The 21648-nt window shown below is 40.2% G+C and overlaps 1 protein-coding gene across 1 annotated transcript; it reads right to left on the bottom strand.

The window, feature by feature from the left end:
* Window positions 1-2033: 2033 nt before the first annotated feature.
* LOC307248558 (pannexin-1-like) lies at window positions 2034-20532 on the bottom strand. The gene is made up of 8 exons (XM_080024972.1): window positions 20433-20532; window positions 17468-17667; window positions 15809-15924; window positions 10509-10696; window positions 8310-8588; window positions 5703-5925; window positions 4298-4550; window positions 2034-3851 (listed from the first exon to the last, which is right to left on the bottom strand). The coding sequence occupies exons 2-8, from the start codon at window positions 17646-17648 to the stop codon at window positions 3769-3771; spliced, it is 1323 nt and encodes a 440-aa protein (XP_079881098.1). The 5' UTR covers window positions 17649-17667; window positions 20433-20532; the 3' UTR covers window positions 2034-3768.
* Window positions 20533-21648: the final 1116 nt, after the last annotated feature.

Here is a 21648-nt window from a genome sequence, read left to right as displayed (position 1 = left end):
CATCAGGTGCATTGTTTAAAATTTAGAATTGTTCTTGTCCTTGAAGGCCACTGTAGCTTCTGTTATTATTCTAAAGGGTTGGGGTTACCCAGGGAGTGTTGCATTCTAGAACTTTGTAGAACTTTCTTGATGATGTCATATTACACACTGCACCTTTAAGTATTACCATGTAAACATCTGGTCAATGATTCGACCCCTTTGTGGTTTTCTTACTTACGACATATTGCAGCATGTCCGTCCTGGGAGAGGGATCCTTACTCTGTCAACTCTCCTTGAGATTTCTAAAACATTTTTAATCCCGATAAAGGTTTTTTTACTGGGAGTTTTTTTCTCAGCCGAGCTAAGGGTTTAAGGGCAGAGGGTGTCATACTGTATGGAATATGAAGCCCACTGAGGCAAATGTCTATTTGTGATATTGGGCTATACATATAAAACGGATTGGATTTGATTTGATCCCGGCTTCTGTCACACAGACAGGAGGCTGCAGTCCAGAATCAGCCCTTCCTGAACTTGTTTTCCAACCAGAGTTAATGAATCTTGTAAGGCCTTGGTTGTTATACAGTTAAAGGTGAAGTAAGCGATATATTTATGTTAATATACGTGTTTAATAGCTCTATATTCATACAGTGGTCACTTATATAGTGTGCGCGAGGACATACGTAGACAACTAGTGTCAAATATATATACTGTATATATATATTTTTTTTTAAGATTATTTTTTGGCATTTTCAAGCTTTATTAGACAGTACAGAGTTGAAATGGGGAGACAGAGAGAGGGGGGATGATCTGCAGTAGAGGTCCACAGGTCGGATTCGAACCCGCGACGAAGGCCTGAGCCAATATGGTACGCGCGCTATCCACTACGCCAGCGGAGCGCCCCAACTAGTGTCAAATATGACGGTCAGTAAATAAGTTGATTACAAAGGCCTTCATGTTTTTGACTATTTAAATGTATTTACAGGAAACTTTAACAAGCTTTATCGTGTTGTTGAGCAACGGTATAACTTGTTCTTAATGACTTGTCTGTTGAAATAAAGGCAAAACAAAAATAAACAATAGTGTAAACTGCATTTATTTATAATGAACAGACATCAGCAAAGACCATCAGTAGTTTCAAACATCAAAATGTCACTTCAGAGATGGAACAGTAGAAATATTTTCTAACAAAACAAAACACAACAAGCGTCAGTTTGTTCCCAAGACTTAAAGTTAATAAAGGGCCCCCGTGTGTGTGTGTGTGTGTGTGTGTGAGACCTCATTAACATTACGCCATCATTTAAACAATCAAGCAGGAAAGTTCATAAAGCAAACACTAATGTATAGTAAACACACCAATGTAGTAAAAAGGGGTTTCAACAATTTTGTGAAAATACAGCTCTGGTAAAAAATATGTTTGAGTAGAATGAACATTTTGGTTTTATTCTATAAACTACTGACAACATTTCTACCAAATTCCCCCACAAAACATTGTCATTTAGAGCATTTCTATTGAGTAAAATAGAGATAAAGATTTAAGAAAAAATCCAGACTGGTCTCTTAATTTTTTCCCAGAGCTGTAAATCAAACTGTTCCAGTGCAGGACATATTTAAAAGGCATTGGAAGTCTGACGTAAATACTGACAATTACATGTGATATATAGATATGTGTTTAATCCCTGAGATCCCAAAGCAAGCATGGCAAACGTTGGAATATTATTCTCGCTATAACTGTAATTTGCCATTTAAAGTATTAAGGTCACAGGAGAGAAAATAAAAAGAAGTTTTTTTTTCTTTCATAATTGACTTCCGGAATGAACTCCTCAGCTCAAGACTAAGATGCATGTTTTGTGTTTTAACAACGTTTTGCTTATGAGTTGTAGATCCCGGAAGTTCAAATCTGTCAATGTCTTTCCAACTTAACTGCCATCACTGCCAGTCATTAAGTGTCAAGCTTATTCTCAACATTTTATTTGTATTTTAATCATATCATTGTATTTCAACATTATTCTCAAAGTAAAAAACTTTCTGGGGGGAGGGGGGGGGGGTCTGAGACTCTAGAGCGTTCCCCTAGAGGCTCAGTCCTCTTCACAGCAGACCCGGGTTAGAATCCAGCCCGGGTCGTTCTCTACAATTATTTCCCCCTTCGCACCATTTCAACAATCTCTCCAAAATCTGTCTAATAAAGAGAAAATGCCCCAAAAAAGTTATCTTAAAAAAAAAAAAAAACTTTCCCCATCTCATTTTTTTCTCTCCTGTGGCTCTTACACTTTTCCGTTCCACTGCGTACCATTTCTTCCTTTTAGAAATAGACAAATGTCATATAAATTTAAGGCTTCCTGCATATGAACAACAATGATCTGATCAACACATGAGAAACATATCCAGTGTAAACATAAATGAGACTCCCAGTTCTTAAGGGGGAATGCCACACAATTTAAGGAATTTATGTTATCCTACAAAACGGGTGGCTTAAATCCAGCGATCTGATTGGTTCCTAACTGTTGTATAATGGGCGTATACATAACTGCTATGACGTCCAATCAGTTTGCAGAGTTCCATATCACTTCGCTTATACTTACCGTAGTATGTATATATTTAGACAGTTTGTATATTCCCATAATTTGTTGCAAAAACTGAGAGGAGGTTCAACTAAATTAGAACCGGAAAAATATTAACAGCTTAAACTGTGTGGTAGGTTTTAGCTGCCACGTCATATACCTCACTAGACCACATTACAAAATAATTAAGAATGAATTCCTCGTTGAATGGCCTTCCCCTTTAACAACTTGAAATGTGATTGACAATCTCATAAAATCCTACATATATATTATCCCAAAACAACAACTAAACGTGCAAGAATACGTGACCTATTCTGTTGATTGTAGCAGTTTTGACCATTTCTTTAACTTGAATTTAAAAGTTGAAATTGTCACATCACATGCTGTCAGTTTAAGGATACTTTTCTAAAGGAAATGCACATCCCGTATGTTAAAGCAGCTAGCTATCTACTACATACTCACTTCTACTTCTAATTTACACAAAAATACGTCGGCAAACAAACTCACTCTATATAATAATTAAATACATGAAATAGGTTGTGAGTCTTAAAGGAAACACATCCCTTAAATATGAGCAACACACAAATTAATTTTGTTCTTAAAGGTGTAGTCAGCAATTCTGGGGAACGCTTGTCATCAAAATCACCTTTTTTCAAAATCATTGAATATCCCCTCATCATCTGCTACATGTCCGTACTGTGTGTGTGTGCACTGGGGAAAAAAAAGTCCAGTGTTAATACACAGCTTAGGCTCTGTAAACGGGCATGTTGCTAGCTAAGGTTGAGCCATTTTTTTACATACAAGTTGTGAGGAGATATTCACTGATTTTGACAAGCGTTCTCCAGAATCACTGACTCCACTTTTAACTGAACAAATTCAATAAATTCTGAATTCTGTATCAACATGAGTTTTTTTCTCTACGCTCCTACATCACTAATACTCAATTCCTTCCCAGTTTATTGTGCGCAAGACAAAAAAATAATAAAAATCTGATTTCAAAACACTAAAGGAACAGAAAGAAAATGTCAGTTTTTGAATGTCCAACATAGAAGTCTATGAGATGAGATGATTCCAGTTATAGTCCAATACTCTCCTCCCAGTGTCATGTGTTGTGTTTGCACCATGGTTTAGTGTTGAAGTCTTTTTCCCGCCAAAATAACGTTTGCCGCCAACTTTTCCCGCCAAAAATAACCCTGTTTGTCCAGATCTATATCACCGTGGCAACAGTCCGTCACATGGCTCGCTGGCGTAGGATCCCTCCCTCATCGTTGTTACCGGCAACGTCACTGTTTCGTGGCAGCAATGGATTGAGCTCTGAAAACACATACAATAATTTCATTTTCCTTTATTTTAACTCGAAAGATCAATTGAGGGTTGACCCTCTTTTACAATGACGTTGAGTTGTTACAAATACACAATATACAATAAAAATACACAACAAGCTTACAAAGAGACATACACAATTAAAACATTCAGATCAGTTGAATGAGGCAGAACATAGCCTGATTAATTTATTTTTATTTATTTATTCTTCTTTGGTACAGCTTAAAATGTGAATTTGGAGACGAGGATCTTTGAGTTTTTGTTGATTCTACCAAAGCAGACTTAAAAGTAGGGTTTTTTGCCACACCAGCGCCTGCTCTCCTAAATATCTTTACTAGCGCGTGCCACCGGTGTCGAGTGAATTTGTTTAGGAAGCGAGTGAAAGAGAGACGGCAGGATGCACAATTTTTTCCTAAACCATTACACCCCCTCCTCACCTTTCATCTCCGTGTCTGTCTTGCTGTCCATGCTAGCGGTGGAGTGGGGCCGGTCGTGGCTGTTTCGTGCGGCTGTGTCTCTGCCCGTGACGTCTCCTGCGTTGGGCCTGGCGGGCTCCGGTCTGCCTGGAGGTACAGCCGGCTTCCTCCCGTCTACACTGTCCATCTTCACCAGACACAGAGTCTGAAGAAGACCTATGGAGTCAAAGTTATCTCCAGAGCAGTCCCCTCGTTTTCTCAGCATCTCCAGCACCTACGAACACAACACACACATTTTTTTTAAATATATTTTTGGGCATTTTTGCTTTATTACACAGCTGGAAGAGACAGAGTTTAATTGGGTCGTAGAGGGGAAGACATGCACAGAACGACCCGGGCGGGATTCGAACCCGGGTCTGCTGCAGGGCCTGGGACACACATTTAAGTAAAGTTAAAGGTGAAGTAAGCGAAATGGTCCTTTTAGCTAACTTCCTGTCAGTTACTGCAGTTAGCAGTCCCCTCCCTCGTCCCTACGTCACCACATTAATGCACTGCGGTCTTCAAGCAGCGAGTTATCTAGCATCATCTCAGATCCATAAGTGTGATAAAACATGATAAAAACCATCAAAACAGACATTGGGAAGGATTTCTACCTGCTCCGACATTGTAAGCGCATACACGTTCACCCATCTGTTGCTCTGGCGTGCACCGGCAGTGAGACCATGTAGTGTATATATATGAGTGAGACGAGTGTCGGTTTGTAGCGTTCTCTCTTCTGATTGGATAAAAATTTCGGGATACTACAATAAGTTTATTTGCCGATTACATACAAAGCAGCTGACTGAGAGATCGGCTTTATGAAACGCGCACATTATGTAAGTGATCACTGTATGAATAAAGAGCGATTTTACACTTATATTAACATAAATAAACCGCTTACTTCACCTTTGATGCACTAAATTAAATATATTATGCGCTTTGTTGTGCTACTGTGTTTCTATCAAGACAATGATATGTATAGGCAGCAATACAAGCACTGGTGTGACAGCCTGACTGAACAATCTACATGCCAATTTAGGGTTCGGCACAAACCGCTAGGGCGCAGCACATTCTATGGTGTGCAAAAAGGTCCATAAAAGACAGCTCTTGTGGTAATTGGTGGAAGCTAAAGAGTAAATTGCAAGCCATGAACCAGTTCTTATTTACAATGGCAGCCTGACAATGTGACATGTATTTTATGTTTTCAGTGGCTTTTGTCGCTTGTCAGAGTGCCATTAATAAGAACTTGTTAATGACTTGCTTGTAGAATTAAATAAAAATAAAAACTGCACACTAAATTCAGCACACTGCATAGTAAATGTGGAGTGATTTCATGAACACTTGCACACTGGCACACAAACAAACAACACACGCTCAAACTACACACCTTGATGTATTTGTAGGATTTGAGTTCACTGATGTTTTCCTCTAAAAACAGCAGATACAGAGAGAGATCGTCCCATTGGCCGGCCGGTGTGGGCAGGACTCCGACGGTGGGCAGCGATTGGTAGGTTTCCAGGAAGCGAGCGTAACCATGGCAGAAGAGCGGGCGCAGGCTGGCGTAGATCACCACGGGGATCAGAGCAATGAACAGAATCAGGTTCACTAGGCTGAAACACACGAGAGAGACAGAGAATGCAGTTAGACAATTTAATTGGTTACGCTCGCTTCCTTCCTTCCTTTTTTTTCTTTTTTTTTTAACCTTTATTTCTACAGGTAAATCCCATTGAGTCCGAAGACTCTTTTGCAAGGGAGACCTGTTCCCAGTTACACGTTACCATTCACACACACATTCATACACAGATAGCAGGCTAACTATCGACATTCACACAAGGCAAGGTGGGTGAAGTGTCTTGCCCAAGGACACAACAACTATGACACAGGTGGCAGGGCGGGGATCGAACCTCCAACCCTTTGATCATCGGCCGACCCGCTCTACCACCTGAGCCACAGTCGCCTGATAACCTTTGTGGTCGGCTGTGGCTCATGTGACACATAGGGAATACAGATGAGGACATGGAAGACGAACCATATACTCACAAAGGCAAACCTAATGCTTTGGAATACATTATGTTCTACTTGTGTACACTTATAAGTGATCATAACATTTTTACCCTATTCACCTACAGTGTCTCACCATGAATATCAACCTCACACATCGTGGTATGTGGGTGTGTGTCTGTGGGGTGGGGGGGTGGGGGGGGGGTTGTCTTTTTTTGTTATTACGTACAGTATCTCACAAAAGTGAGTACACCCCTCACATTTCTTCACATTTTTCTTTATATCTTTCCATGGGACAACACTGAATAAATGACACTTTGATACAATGTAAAGTAGTCAGTGTACAGCTTGTATAACAGTGTAAATTTAGTGTCCCCTCAAAATAACTCGACACACAGCCATTAATGTCTAAACTGCTGGCAACAAAAGTGAGTACACCCCTTAGAAAAAATTTACAAATTGGGCCCAAAGTGTAAATATTTTGTGTGGCCACCATTATTTTCCAGCACTGCCTTAACCCTCTTGGGCATGGAGTTCACTAGAGCTTCACAGGTTGCAACTGGAACCCTCTTCCACCCATTTATGACAGCATCACAGAGCTGGTGGATATTAAAGACCTTGCGCTCCTCCACCTTCCGTTTGAGGATGCCCCAAAGATGCTCAATAGGGTTTAGGTTTGGAGACATGCTTGGCCAGGCCATAACCTTTACCCTCAGCTTTTTTAGCAAGCCACTGGTCGTCTTGGAGGTGTGTTTGGGGTCGTTATCATGTTGCAATACCACCCTGCGGCCCAGTTTACGAAGGTTGAGTGCACATGGTCAGCGTCGTACACAGAGGTTGGCTTTGGAAAATAGACGTATGAGTGCTGCCAGCATTGCTGAAGGGCTTGAAGGGGTGGGGGGTCAACCTGTCAGTGCTCAGACCATACGCCACACTCTGCATCATACTGGTCTGCATGGCTCATCATACCAGAAGGAAGCCTATTCTAAAGATGATGCACAAGAAACCCCACAAAAAGTTTGCTGAAGACAAACAGACTACGGACATGGATTACTGCAACCATGTCCTGTGGTCTGATGAGACCAAAATAAATGTATTTGGTTCAGATGGTGTTAAGAGTGTGGAGCGGCAACCAGGTGAGGAGTACAAAGACAAGTGTGTCTTGCCTAGAGTCAAGCATGGTGGTTGGAGTGTCATGGTCTGGGGCTGCATGAGTGCTGCCAGCACTGGGGATCTACAGTTCATTGAATTCTAACATGTACTGTGACATACTGAAGCAGAGCATGATCCCCTCCCTTCATAAACTGGGCCGCAGGGCAGTACTGCAACATGATAACGACCCCAAACACCCCTCCGAACGACCACTGGCTTGCTAAAGAAGCTGAGGGTACAGGTTATGGACTGGCCAAGCATGTCTCCAGTCTTAAACCCTATTGAGCATCTTTGGGGCATCCTAAAACGGGAGATGGAGGAGCGCAAGGACTCTAATATCCACCAGCTCCTTGATGTCGTCATAAATGGGTAGAAGAGGGTTCCAGTTGCAACCTGTGAAGCTCTAGTGAACTACATGCCCAAGAGGGTTAAGGCAGTGCTAGAAAATAATGATGGCAAAACAAAATATTGACACTTTGGGCCCAATTTGGAAATTTTTTCTTAGGGGTGTACTCACTTTTGTTGCCAGCAGTTTAGACATTAATGGCTGTGTGTCGAGTTATTTTGAGGGGACAGTAAATTTACACTGTTATACAAGCTGTACACTGACTACTTTACATTGTATCAAAGTGTTATTTATTCAGTGTTGTCGCATGGAAAGATATAAAGAAAAATGTGAAGAAATGTTAGGGGTGTACTCACTTTTGTGAGATACTGTATGTTTGCTAATGGATGTCTGAATTTCCTTCGGGATCAATAAAGTGTCTCTCCGTCTGTCTGTCTGTCTGTCTGTCTGTCTGTCTGTCTGTCTGTCTGTCTGTCCATCATTACAGATAATCACCTGAGCAAAGAGAAGACTCCCACGGCTATGAGTTTGCACTGGACCTTCTCTGGCACCGTGGGGTCTGAAGCCAGCAGTCCGACCCTCAGCCCGCAGCCAAACTCATCTGTGACGGAGGCCAGGCGGAGGTAGTATCCCAGGTACACACAGGCACACAGCAGCGTCAGCAGGGTGAGGCCTCGGCACAGCAGGTAGTGAAGTAAGAGCCCGCGAGAGCAGCGCTTTGTCATGAGGAACTTCTCCACTAGCGGGTAGTTAAAACAGCCCTCCGTAGGATCGCTAGGGTAAAGAGAAGAAAGGGGGGTTATTATTAGGGCCCGTCCGATTTATCGGCCGATTATCGCATATTTCGGAATTATCGGCCGTTTTTTTGCCGATTTGTCGATTTTTTTTTTCTTTCTTTCGTTTTTTTTTTCAAGCAATCATGTGTGAAATGTATTGCTGCCCTGGAGGTAGCCAAGGTAGGCATTGGTCATCGCTTGACAGTTAATAATAAAAATAATTTATAGAATTTCTATGGTGCTTTTTTGGAGGTCATTCAAAGACACTTTACATCATAGAGAATCATACATGTAGAAAAAGAAAACAAAATACAGAAAAAATTAAAATAAGGTTTGAAGTGGAGTCAGGTGTAATTATGCTTCCTTAACGAGGTGAGTTTTGAGCTGACTTTTGAATGAGTTTATTGAGTCTGATATGCTGATGTTTGGGGGGAGGGAGTTCCAGAGGGTTGGGTGCAGTAAGATAAAATGCATAATGTCTGAATTTAGACATATTTGTTACACTTATATTTTATTTTTTTATTTTTTCTAATCGGCCGATTTAATCGTAATCGTAATTTTTCTCTGAAAATAATCGGCATCGCCACTCCAAAATCAATATCGGTCGGGCCCTAGTTATTATTATTGATTAGTATAAGAAACATGGCTGGTTTAGAGGTGCTCCGAGAGAAAGGGGGTTTATTTACTAGTGTGTGATAACTATGGAAGGGTTAGAGAGGTCAACTGGTATTTAAAAGCAAACAGTATATCACCTTGTCCCAAGTTTTTACTGTAGTTGCTAATGCTAAAATGTAGACGTGACATGAATCATTTGGTCTTTATATGTGTTGTTCATAGTTTTTGAGCACAATCTCCAACATTAAACCTGCAGTGTGTAGAATTATGGGGTTTTATTTCCTAGCAGATTTTGTAGAAAGTAATTATAATATCCATAAGTACATTTAATTTAGTGCATAATAGCTATTTTTTAGAATTATTATTTTTTTCCTTAGAAAGGGACTCATATATGTCCATATTTCTGCATATTTTGGACCAAGGCCTAGTGCCGCCATCTTGAAAGTGTCATAGTTGGAATGTCATCAGGTGCATTGTTTAAAATTTAGAATTGTTCTTGTCCTTGAAGGCCACTGTAGCTTCTGTTATTATTCTAAAGGGGTGGGGTTACCCAGGGAGCGTTGCATTCTAGAACTTTGTAGAACTTTCTTGATGATGTCATATTACACACTGCACCTTTAACTTAATCTTGATTGCGTCGTGTAGAATTATTTCCATCTACTGAGCATTGTCTATAAATGTAGAAATAAAAGATGCTGGAGTAAAATGGGACTAAGAAAGAAAACTATAATCACTGAGATTATACAACAACTATGTATTGTTTTTCCTATTAAGTGTCCATGGATGGAGTGCATTTGATTGGAAGTGGAAGGCTATACAATAGTTTTCAGCACCATCTCCAACACATTAATCTTGATTGCTTGTTTTATTTATTTATTTATTTAACCTTTATTTTTCCAGATAAAACATTAAGAACAGTTTCTTATACACAATATTAATCTGGTTGTGTATAGAATAGAAACCTTTTCCGTAAAACGAGAGACACTGAATATTTGGAGTGGTCTTTTAAATTTTTTCCAAGAGCTGTATCTAATAGTATTACCAAGGATACCAAATAAAACGGATTATGTACTAATAGAGTAGAACGTTTAAACCTTTCCCTGTACCTATTAGCTTTTAAATGTTTTATAATGTGTCTCCATTTTAACCTGCAATTTTTATTTTATTTGCTTCTTTTATTCGCGTTTAAATGTTTTATAATGTGTTTTATGTATTATAATCTTGCCCCTGTAAAGCACTTTGAGTGGCCTTGTGTCTGAATTGTGCTATATAAATAAACTTGCCTTGCCTTGCCTTGCCTTACCTCTCTGTGTTGAAGAGGCCGGACGTGGCCATGCGTTTGGCCAGAGTGACAGCGCGGTTGTAGCAGCGATCCAGTTCCTCCATGATGAAGCTGAGGTCAGACTGGAGGAGTGGAGCGGCTGAGAACCTCCAGAACAGAGCCGGGGTGTACATCATCACCGCTACCAGCAGCAGGATGTAAGGGAAGAACTAGGGAGGGAGATATATAACAGGTTAGTGTGTGTGTGTGTGTGTGTGTGTGTGTGTGTGTGTGTGAGTGAGTGAGTGAGTGAGTGAGTGAGTGAGTGAGTGAGTGAGTGAGTGAGTGAGTGAGTGAGTGAGTGAGTGAGTGAGTGAGTGAGTGAGTGAGTGAGTGAGTGAGTGAGTGAGTGAGTGAGTGAGTGAGTGAGTGTGTGTGTGTGTGAGTGTGTGTGTGTGTGTGTGTACATCATCACCGCTACCAGCAGCAGGATGTAAGGGAAGAACTAGGGAGGGAGATATATAACAGGTTAGTGTGTGTGTGTGAGTGTGTGTGAGTGAGTGAGTGAGTGAGTGAGTGAGTGAGTGAGTGAGTGAGTGAGTGAGTGAGTGAGTGAGTGAGTGAGTGAGTGAGTGAGTGAGTGAGTGAGTGAGTGAGTGAGTGAGTGAGTGAGTGAGTGAGTGAGTGAGTGAGTGAGTGAGTGAGTGAGTGAGTGTGTGTGTGTGTGTGTGTGTACGTCATCATCGCTACCAGCAGCAGGATGTAGGGGAAGAACTAGGGAGGGGAGATATAACAGGTTAGTGTGTGTGTGTGCGTGTGTGTGTGTGTGAGTGTGTGTGAGTGTGTGTGTACATCATCACCGCTACCAGCAGCAGGATGTAGGGGAAGAACTAGGGAGGGAGATATATAACAGGTTAGTGTGTGTGTGTGTGAGTGTGTGTGTGTGTGTGTGTGTGTGTGTGTGTGTGTGTGTGTGTGTGTGTGTGTGTGTGTGTGTGTGTGTGTGTGTGTGAGAGAGTGTGTGTGTACATCATCATCGCTACCAGCAGCAGGATGTAGGGGAAGAACTAGGGAGGGAGATATAACAGGTTAGTGTGTGTGTGTGTGTGTGTGTGTGTGTGTGTGTGTGTGTGTGTGTGTGTGTGTGTGTGTGTGTGTGTGTGTGTGTGTGTGTGTGTGTGTGTGTGTGTGTGTGTGTGTACATCATCACCGCTACCAGCAGCAGGGTGTAAGGGAAGAACTAGGGAGGGGAGATATAACAGGTTAGTGTGTGTGTGTGTGTGTGTGTGTGTGTGTGTGTGTGTGAGTGAGTGAGTGAGTGAGTGAGTGAGTGAGTGAGTGAGTGAGTGAGTGAGTGAGTGAGTGAGTGAGTGAGTGAGTGAGTGAGTGAGTGAGTGAGTGAGTGAGTGAGTGAGTGAGTGAGTGAGTGAGTGAGTGAGTGAGTGAGTGAGTGAGTGTGTGTGTGTACATCATCACCGCCACCAGCAGCAGGATGTAAGGGAAGAACTAGGGAGGGAGATATATAACAGGTTAGTGTGTGTGTGTGTGTGTGTGTGTGTGTGTGTGTGTGTGTGTGTGTGTGTGTGTGTGTGTGTGTGTGTGTGTGTGTGTGTGTGTGTGTGTGTGTGTGTGTGTGTGTGTGTGTGTGAGTGTGTGTACATCATCACCGCTACCAGCAGCAGGATGTAAGGGAAGAACTAGGGAGGGAGATATATAACAGGTTAGTGTGTGTGTGTGAGTGTGTGTGTGTGTGTGTGTGTGTGTGTGTGTGTGTGTGTGTGTGTGTGTGTGTGTGTGTGAGAGTGTGTGTGCATCATCACCGCTACCAGCAGCAGAAGGTAAGGAAAGAACTGGAGGGGGGGACAAGACAGGGGAGATATACACAGCTTTTGTGCCCAATTAAGTGGTTCATAAGTCTAGTGTTTGACCACGAAAGTCACTTCATTCACAAATAAAAAAAGGTATTCAAATGTTATTGTTAGACATAAGTCTAAACTGTATCGACTCTCATGCTAAAATACTTCCTCCCTTCTACCAGAACAATAGAGCTCGTTTGGTCTGTTCTGCTGTTGGAACATATTTTTAATCGAGTCATCGTGACGTGCAATATTTAATATAGCAGTGATTCTTGAGAAGTGGGACAAAACAGGGTACAATGTTGAAAAAATACAAACCCTGTGTTTCGGCAAATTAAAATACATGTTTGTATCCAACATATACTAAGCTACTGAGCTAAGCATTGACACAACCTCCCAGCTTTGTTTTTTTTTACCGTCATTGGCCTATCACCACCGTCAAATGTCAACTCCGTCAGATTTCCTGTCTGACGGTGTTGACATATTTAACGTTTCTTAAACATAACAAATGGAATTCATCTAGTAGCCATTTGGTTTTTCTGTTGATGTTAGGTGCTAGTATGAACTACTCCAGAGGGGTATACTACAAAGCAAACTCAACAGAGCCCGGCTCTCTTTTTTTGATCTGGTTCAACATAACACATACCCTCGCTCAGAGCTAACCGGTATCACGAAGGCAGTTATCAACCTCTTATGTTGAACGAGAGTTTCAGCTTCAGGCTCTGTGCGCGTCCCCATGAGAGGGGGCGTTTGGCCGTCATTTGACTCTGCTTCCGCACAGACTGGACTGATCTTGTGCCGCTAACTTTACACAAACGGACTGATTGTGAGCAGCTGAGTAAAACAAAAGTGTGTCGCCAACTTCATTCAAGAGGAAGAGTTTGTCAGTCTGAATTATTACAGCAGAAAACAGAGAGCCGAAAAAAACTATTACTGCAAATAGGCTAAGGAGAGTGGAATGCTGCCAGCATGGAAATTATTTATTTATCTTGCCGATCGTTCTCGCAGTGCGTAACGTGACATTAGGCCTATAAAACAATGAAACGTTGAACTCGGATTTAAACACTATACCATTTAGCCTAATATATATATAGGCTACTTTGCTATATTTATAGCACTACGCCTATAGTCCCACACTTAAGAATGTAATTTAAGTCTGACACTGTCTCAAAATGAATAGCCTATGGAAAATCATTTAGTTTTGGGCCACATCATAATGAATACAATTTTGATTTAGACTATTAGCCTTTTATTTGAATCTTACAAATACCAATAGGCCTACATTAAAAAACCTGTAGTCTGGACAAATATGAATCTAGGCTACTGTGAGAAGCTTAACCTGCGAGTCTGCAACGATGTCCGAACTGTGACAGCTGTCACCTGTCACGTCCCAACTGTAATCGCTACTTATGAAAAGAAAGCCCACAGTGAAATAATGTTGCAAACTGTGATTTTATAGAACGCTTTATTAAGAGCCAGTGTGTGTATATCGCCAGGTAAAATCATTTGAGAGGAGAGCATAGAGTGGCGCTGCATACAGTATAGGTGTGGGCTATTTTACATGTTCAATAACTGTATGCATGTGGCAAAAAGCCCCAGCGCGATGTTACAGTTCACTCTGCTGTAAGCCTAATGTCACGGCTTCGTTTCGTTCATTAACTTAGCCTACCTACTGATCAATAAATTTAGATGTAACAGCTTCCTCAGTGAGAATGTAGCGCTCAGACAATATTGTCAGGTCCGCGGGATTTCTAAATGTGTAGTTTCCTTGAAGGGCAGCGCTCTATAAGAGCCGAATTTAAGCTCAAACTCTGAAACAAAAACTGGTCTGAGCAGGTTAGCCGTGCAGCCTCTGTTACCACGGTGATCTAGCCAGGTAGAAAGAGAGCCACCTTTCGTGATACTGAAAACTCTGGCTTTAGACCGCTTTAGACTCAACAGACCTCGCTCAGCCCTTAATCTCGCTTCGTAGTATACCCCTCAGGAAAATAAAATTATCAAAACATTTCAAATAACTTCTTCAGAAATTGTAAGTCGGTGTTGACATATCATGGTTGTGACACGGGACTTTCAAGATTCGGAATGTAAAATATTCTACAACACTTATCAGAGCCTGTCTGACTCTAATGTACTCTGCAGAAGTAGAATTTGACAAGAGGTCCTTCAAAGTGACAGCTGCCCCTTATTTCGCCTGATTTTATTATATGTTACATAATGAAATGTCTGACGGTGTTGACGAATCATTATAAAACATGAATGTGTTGTAGAAAAACAGTTTTTATTGATATGAGAGATTCTTAAGTGTTGCTTTTGATGAAAAAAGCTATTTTTAATCATTAAAGTAAATTCTTAATAGGTTTTATTCATATGAAAGATTGAAACCCTCTCTGTGGACACACTGTTTTGGACGTCGTGAGAAGATAACAAGTGTCATATATTTGACATAATTATGATAAAATTAAATTTAAGGGGATAATTGTGCTCCAGACATTCTATTCTTAATCCCTAATAAGATCTACAATTTTAAATATTTTTAGTTTTAAACATAACAGCAGTTGCACATATGGAAGACAGGCTTTTGTCCCAGTTCTCAAGAGTCAGTCAGTGCGTTTCCATGGCACAACTAGATTGGATTATCACATATATCGAACAAGACACTCGAACGGACCGTGTCACTTGTCTGAGTATACATGGCCTTTCAGAAATCGGATAAATGTCCGATGCATGGCTGTCTCCACTATGCTAGGTGGCGCTGTAGCCCTTTCAACCATGCTTTCAACAAGTGGTTTTAGAGCCACGTCCGGTTCCCTTCCGTCAATAACCCTATCACGCGCAGCATAGACATTATAATGTCTATGACGCGCAGGCACACAAGCACAGAACGAGAAGTCCAATATGCGATGTCCGATCCCTGTATACATGCAGAGAGAAAGCCGACAATGAACGAGTTATCTAGGTGTTCTTATCCGACTTCTCTTGTCCGTTATTGTGCCGATTTGTGTCTGAAGTAGATCGGATAAAGGTGTTTACATGCAGTTTAAAAGTCCTGTTGAGGTCTTATTTGTTTAGTTACCCGATTATGATTCTGCATGTAAACGCACTGACTGATAGACATAAATATAGTGATTAGTTAGCTTTGCTGCGTGGAAGTCATACAGTTTAAAACAGTTATTCCCTTTCAAAAATTCTCCAAATACTTTTAACAGGATTCACTTGTTTAACCTGGTGAAAATGAAAAGTTAAGAGGTTAGTGTACACGATTTACATCAGTGTGTTAAACCATTAAATGCAAGTAATATTGTATACTGTATATTTTTTTAATTCCTTGGGAGGAGCAGGTCAAAATAATTTTAACTGTGCACCGGCAGCTTTTGTTTTTTGTGATTTAAGGGTGTGGTTGAGAATACTTGTATAATGATGATGTAGGCGTGGAGTGATGGGTGTGTGTGTGTGTGTGTGTGTGTGTGTGTGTGTGTGTGTGTGTACCTTGTGCAGCCACAGAGGTAGAGCGTGTGTGTGTACGGCCGCCCAGCAGTAGGAGTCGACATAAGCCGCCTGTCTCCAGGAGAAGTTCGCTGGAGCAAAACAGCTGATCTGAGTTCCTGAGAGAAACGGATGGAAATATGAAAGAGTTAGTGACAAGAACTGCGTGTATTTGGTTAGGAAGTGAGTGAAAGAGAGAGGGCAGGATGCATGGCCATGAGGTAATGTATTCATACAGCTCCGGAAAAAATTGAGAGACCAGTCTGGATTTTTCTTAAATCTTCATCTCTACATTACTTTTTGAAAATGCTCTTAATAACAAACGATGTGTGGGAATTTGGTAGAAATTTTGTCAGTAGTTTATATCATAAAACCAAAATGTTCATTCTACTCAAACATATGCCTATAAATAGTAAAACGAGAGACACTGGATATTTGGAGTGGTCTCTAAATTTATTTCGGGAGCTGTATGTGACTATGTCAGATTAATAATGCTAATATAACCATGGTGAAGCACAGTAAATACTAATGCCTGAGAACGGCATGACAGTGATACATTTAATAAGGTTATCGGCCAATGCCTAACACTGACATAGCACCACTCACCCACGGAGCCCTCCTGAGCGAATGCCAGGGAGGGCTTTTAGTATGAGTAGGAGGTTAGTATGGCTTTTAGTACGAGTAGGAGGTTAGTAGGGTTTTTAGTATGAGTAGGACGTTAGTAGGACGGTAGTATGAGTATAACATTAGTAGGGCTTTTAGTATGAGTAGGAAGTTAGTAGGACTTTTGGTACGAGTAGCAAGTTAGTAGGGCTTTTGGTACGAGTAGGACGTTAGTATGGCTTTTAGTACGAGTAGCAAGTTAGTAGGGCTTTTGGTACGAGTAGGACGTTAGTAGGGCTTTTGGTATGAGTAGAAGGTTAGTAGGGCTTTTAGTATGAGTAGTAGGGCTTTTAGTACGAGTAGGACGTTACTAGGGCTTTTAGTATGAGTAGGACGTTAGTAGGACGGAAGTATGAGTAGGACATCAGTAGGGCTTTTAGTACGAGTAGGAAGTTAGCAGGACTGTTGGTACGAGTAGGAGGTTAGTAGGGCTTTTGGTACGAGTAGGACGTTAGTAGGACGTTAGTAGGGCTTTTAGTATGAGTAGGACGTTAGTAGGGCTTTTGGTACGAGTAGGACGTTAGTAGGGCTTTTAGTATGAGTAGGAAGTTAGTAGGGCTTTTAGTATGAGTAGGAAGTTAGTAGGGCTTTTAGTATGAGTAGGAAGTTAGTAGGGCTTTTAGTATGAGTAGGAAGTTAGTAGGGCTTTTGGTACGAGTAGGACGTTAGTAGGGCTTTTAGTATGAGTAGGAAGTTAGTAGGGCTTTTGGTACGAGTAGGACGTTAGTAGGACGTTAGTAGGGCTTTTAGTATGAGTAGGACGTTAGTAGGGCTTAGTATGAGTAGGACGTTAGTAGGTCTTTTGGTACGAGTAGGACGTTAGTAGGGCTTTTAGTATGAATAGGAAGTTAGTAGGGCTTTTAGTATGAGTAGGAAGTTAGTAGGGCTTTTGGTACGAGTAGGACGTTAGTAGGGCTTTTAGTATGAGTAGGAAGTTAGTAGGGCTTTTAGTATGAGTAGGACGTTAGTAGGGCTTTTCGACCACAGCCCCCCACTCACCCACGGAGACCTCCTGAGCGAAGGCCAGGGAGATGAGCAGCAGCGGCAGCCCTACGGCGACACAGGTCACCATCTTGTCCACGGCCAGCTCCGTGCGCACGCTCTGGTAGCGACTCTGGTTCGGGTCGTTCAACAGGAAGTCACTGAACACGTACTCTGTGGCAACGTGGGCGATCGCCATGTCAACGCTCGACTGTTACCTGCAGCAGGGGGAGGAATGGTTGGGTTTTTAATACTTTATTTTTGAATTTTTTTCTTTCAAAAGAACACAAACACACAACTGAAAAAGTGAACACACAAACACAAGACGAAATAAAATATAATAAAAAAAAAACTAACATGGCGTATCTACTTGAAGGCCTATTTCACCGGTGGGAATATGTAGGTGACATCACAGAAAGAGAAATGTAGGGTTAGACAGTGAGACCATAAAACACTCTTTCTGCCTTTTCTCAGGCTAGGATGAACCAATTTAAATTTTTTTTTTGCACATTTATACTACATAGGATCTCAGAATTCAATACACCTTCATATTCCCACCGGTGAAATAGGCCTTTAACAGGGTGAGGAATTATTGCTTGTTTGTTTAGTAGTTTAGTTGTCGGAGGAAATATAAATAGAATAACATTAATCTCACAGAGAAATGATGCATTGTATCAATCTATAACCATTTGCCTTTTTTTTTTAATTTTTTAAATGGGGATTTTCTTTTTCTTTAAAGAACACATACACAATCAAACACTATTCTGTTAGCTGCATCAGGGGGAGGAATGATTTGTTTATTAGTCTATTTGTCAGGGTAAATATAAATAAAATAACATTGATCTCACAGAGAAAAGAAGTAAGAAGCTGCTGAGAGGGACACTCGAAATTCGGTTGTATCACTTCTGTTATTATAATGTTTCAGATATCTAGATTTACTGGTCTGTCTGGTGCCTGATAACTTCCCAAATGTGTCTGCCCTGCTTCAGAACACAACTTATTATTTTGCCTAAATGTACAATCAATGGTGGTGCATGTTTAGCATTGATTGAATTATTTATGATGTGATATGTCTGTGTGTAAATGACCTCATTTGATTCATAGCATCTGACTTTCATCCTTTACATCTTAAACTTGAAGCTGCAAAGACCAACACTGCTAATATATTGAAAAAAGATTTAAAAAAAAAGTGTTTTCTTTATTCTATCTTTAACTTTTATGTGTCGCTATGATTTCTATGGTTATTTTTCGAACTCAGCCTTACTGTAGTGTCTGTTAGTGTATTATTTGGGAGAATTGAGTACATATTTATGTATTCAATACCTGTGAAACCCCCAAAATATTTGAATAATATCTTGAAAAAAGAAGCGATGAGGCTTACTTCAGGCACACCTGCACAGAGCCAATGGTGGTTTGAATGTCTTTAGTAGTCAGGGCTAATCCGGTTAAACATATACTCAAGTATTTATATATTTTTTTAACCTGAAAGGCCCTAACTATTAAAGAGCTTTTTTCATTGACTTTCCTAGAAGCTTCAGGAGCAGCTTGCATTCAACTGGAGTCTACAAATCAGTTACTGTGATATCTCCCGTTGTTATCACTGCTTATATCTAATGTAACCTTAGATCAATGCTTAACTTATTGTTATTATTGAGGCATTAACTGATATGATGTATTCAGCATTTTAGCTTTTAATAAAAACATGGATAAATGTCCCTGAAAGCCTGGTTGTTGTTAGTCTAATTCGAAGGCCACATTACATCAAAGAGGGTTAGTTTGCTTCTAGGGAGAATTTATTGAGTTTAAAATGGGTGAGACGTGTGTGACATTGTTTACCTTATGAATCTGCATGATTTATAATAAAAGCTAGACTGAAAACAACTCGTGACTGTCCACCACAACACCCACAGCCTCCTTTGTTTAACTGGATGTCTGCAACAACAACAAAAATCCTGTTGGCTACATTTATTAAGCTATTATTAATTATTATTTAGTTTTGTATTTAGGACTCAGCTTTCCTACTTGTGTTCCTCTTATACTTTTTCTTATATTGCACTGTTGGAGGAGCATTGCATTGCCAGCGACTGCTCCGTAATTGTTGTGCATATGACAATAGTACAAGTTTGAATCATATTTTGATGCAGAAAATTAACTCGATTTAGAGGCTACATTAGCTTTGAAAACGTTATTTCGTTCCTGGATATTAGGTGTGACTTGATCGGGAGGAGGTTAGTAAAGTAGGATAATAAATGAAACGGACCATCGTTAGTTTGAAGTGATGTTGATTTCACGTCAAAACTTTAACCCTCTATTGCATGAATTATGAGGCTTAATTCAATATGATCAAACTTGTTTTTATTATGTAAAATTGCTTAAAATTAACGCAAACAATCGCAGAAAAATAAAAAACTTTCAAAGAGGGCTTTTTAGTGTAGGCACAATCATGGAAAGTCCTAAAATACATTACGTTATTGGAAAACAAGACTTAACAAATCCAACCACTATTTTCTGTGTTTAACCCAATATACAAACAGTTCAGTTAATATATTTCTGACTATAATTTCCTTTGCTATTTAATGTCATCAGCTATTTGTCCTAAACGAAAGTGGTAGCCGATTCTTCTTACAGCTAAACAGTGAAACATGGATAAGCCGAGTCGGTTTTGAGGGTTCGGAATAAATTGTAGGCTACATTTATTAAGCTATTATTAATCATATTTTTCTTTGATATTAGCCTTGATTTGGAGGCCAGATTCGCTCTGAAACGTTATTTAGTGTATGGATATGAGGTGTGGTTTGATTGGGAAGAGGTTAGTAAAGTAGGATAATAAATAAAATACACTATCATCAGTTTAAAGTGATGTTGCTCTCACGTAAAAACTTTAACTCACTTTAAACGAGTCGCTAGTTTTTAAGGTTCAGAATAAACTTGCCTTAATTCTCAATATATTCAAATATAAAGCGGTAAGTTAACGTGAACTTACCTAGCTAGCGCTGAACGTAATTGTTGATCTTTTTAAAGTCTCATATCTGCGCGTGTGAGCGGCATCAGTCAACAGATGAAACACAAAAAACTCTGTCCACTCTTCTTCCTGTAAAGACACTAAACTCCTTCCGCCCTTCTTTAAAAACAGACGCCTTCGCGGCCAATGCGAAGGCTCGGATTTCCCAGCTGCGATGCTGCCTTCAGGTGGAGCTCGTAATTTTAAGAGAAAAATAATAAAACAATAAAATTAAAAAACTTTGGTTAAGTTTTCGTTTTTTTCAATTTCCTGTTGTTTAGTCCATTCTTAAAGTTGTGCTATATGTCGTATCACCATAACAGGCTGTCTATTCGTTAACTATAAACTTTTTATTTCTTACATTTCACTTATTTCTGTTTCTTTAACATTTAAATAATTTCCTTCGGGGTGTATAAAGTTCTATCTTATCTTATCTTATATGACAATTTACTTTTAGTAAGGTTGCGTTCATGACTGCATTGTATTCACTATTGTTTCCCCCTTGCTTACAGTAACAACATATGTATTAATACTTTATGACATATTTATAACTGTAAAGTCTGACTGCTGAGCTGACTCGTCGTATCATTGATCCTTTGTTAACCTTCATATGACAAAGAAAACCCTTCAGAATAATGGAATCAATAAAACTAAACAATTGAAAGCAACAACAAAAAGCAATGTAAAATGGCTGCAATTAAAATGACATGAATGGTAATACAAAATAGTTATTAAAAAAACATTCCAAGTAGCGTTTGGTAGGTTTATGATAACATGTCGCCAGAAAAAGATTTAGGAAGTCCCAATACATGCACGTCAATTGTAGAATGCTGAAAATACATAAATGCCCCACTAACTCCAATAGCATTTTGGAGTATTCGTCTTTATTCTTGCCTTTTCTCGACATGATGACAAAAAAAATCTTCCTTATCTGATTTTTTTTAATCCTGTGGCCCTAAAACTCTTCTGTACTTTAGTATGCAGTGTAGTAGACAGAAAAAGTATGTGATTTGGAAAGCAGGGATGATTTCTTTCCGCGTGAGAGATTTGAGATTTCCGTCGGTCCTTAAATGCAGCATCCCTCCGGACAGCGTGAGTGAGTATCTACGCAGCATGCAGTGGTGTAGTGGCAGGGCCCCCGAAAAAGACTCCATGTACAAAACAGAAAGCTGAATACACAAACAAAACACGATAAATA

This window comes from Ammodytes marinus, assembly GCF_949987685.1.
Source record: "Ammodytes marinus genome assembly, chromosome: 3".
NCBI classification, from domain to species: Eukaryota; Metazoa; Chordata; class Actinopteri; order Uranoscopiformes; family Ammodytidae; genus Ammodytes; species Ammodytes marinus.
Note: the sequence above shows the minus strand (reverse complement) of the source record. Positions and strands in the feature narration are given on the sequence as shown.

What these genes read in the sequence shown, in the direction of transcription:
- LOC307248558 (XM_080024972.1), bottom strand. Translation starts at nt 17,648, where the DNA reads ATGGCGATCGCCCACGTTGCCACAGAGTACGTGTTCAGTGACTTCCTG. An exon ending in CGCTCAGGAGGTCTCCGTGG is followed by an intron (nt 15,925 to 17,467) that starts GTGAGTGGGGGG and finishes CGTTTCTCTCAG; the next exon opens with GAACTCAGATCAGCTGTTTT. An exon ending in GGCCTCTTCAACACAGAGAG is followed by an intron (nt 8,589 to 10,508) that starts GTAAGGCAAGGC and finishes TCTTTACCCTAG; the next exon opens with CGATCCTACGGAGGGCTGTT.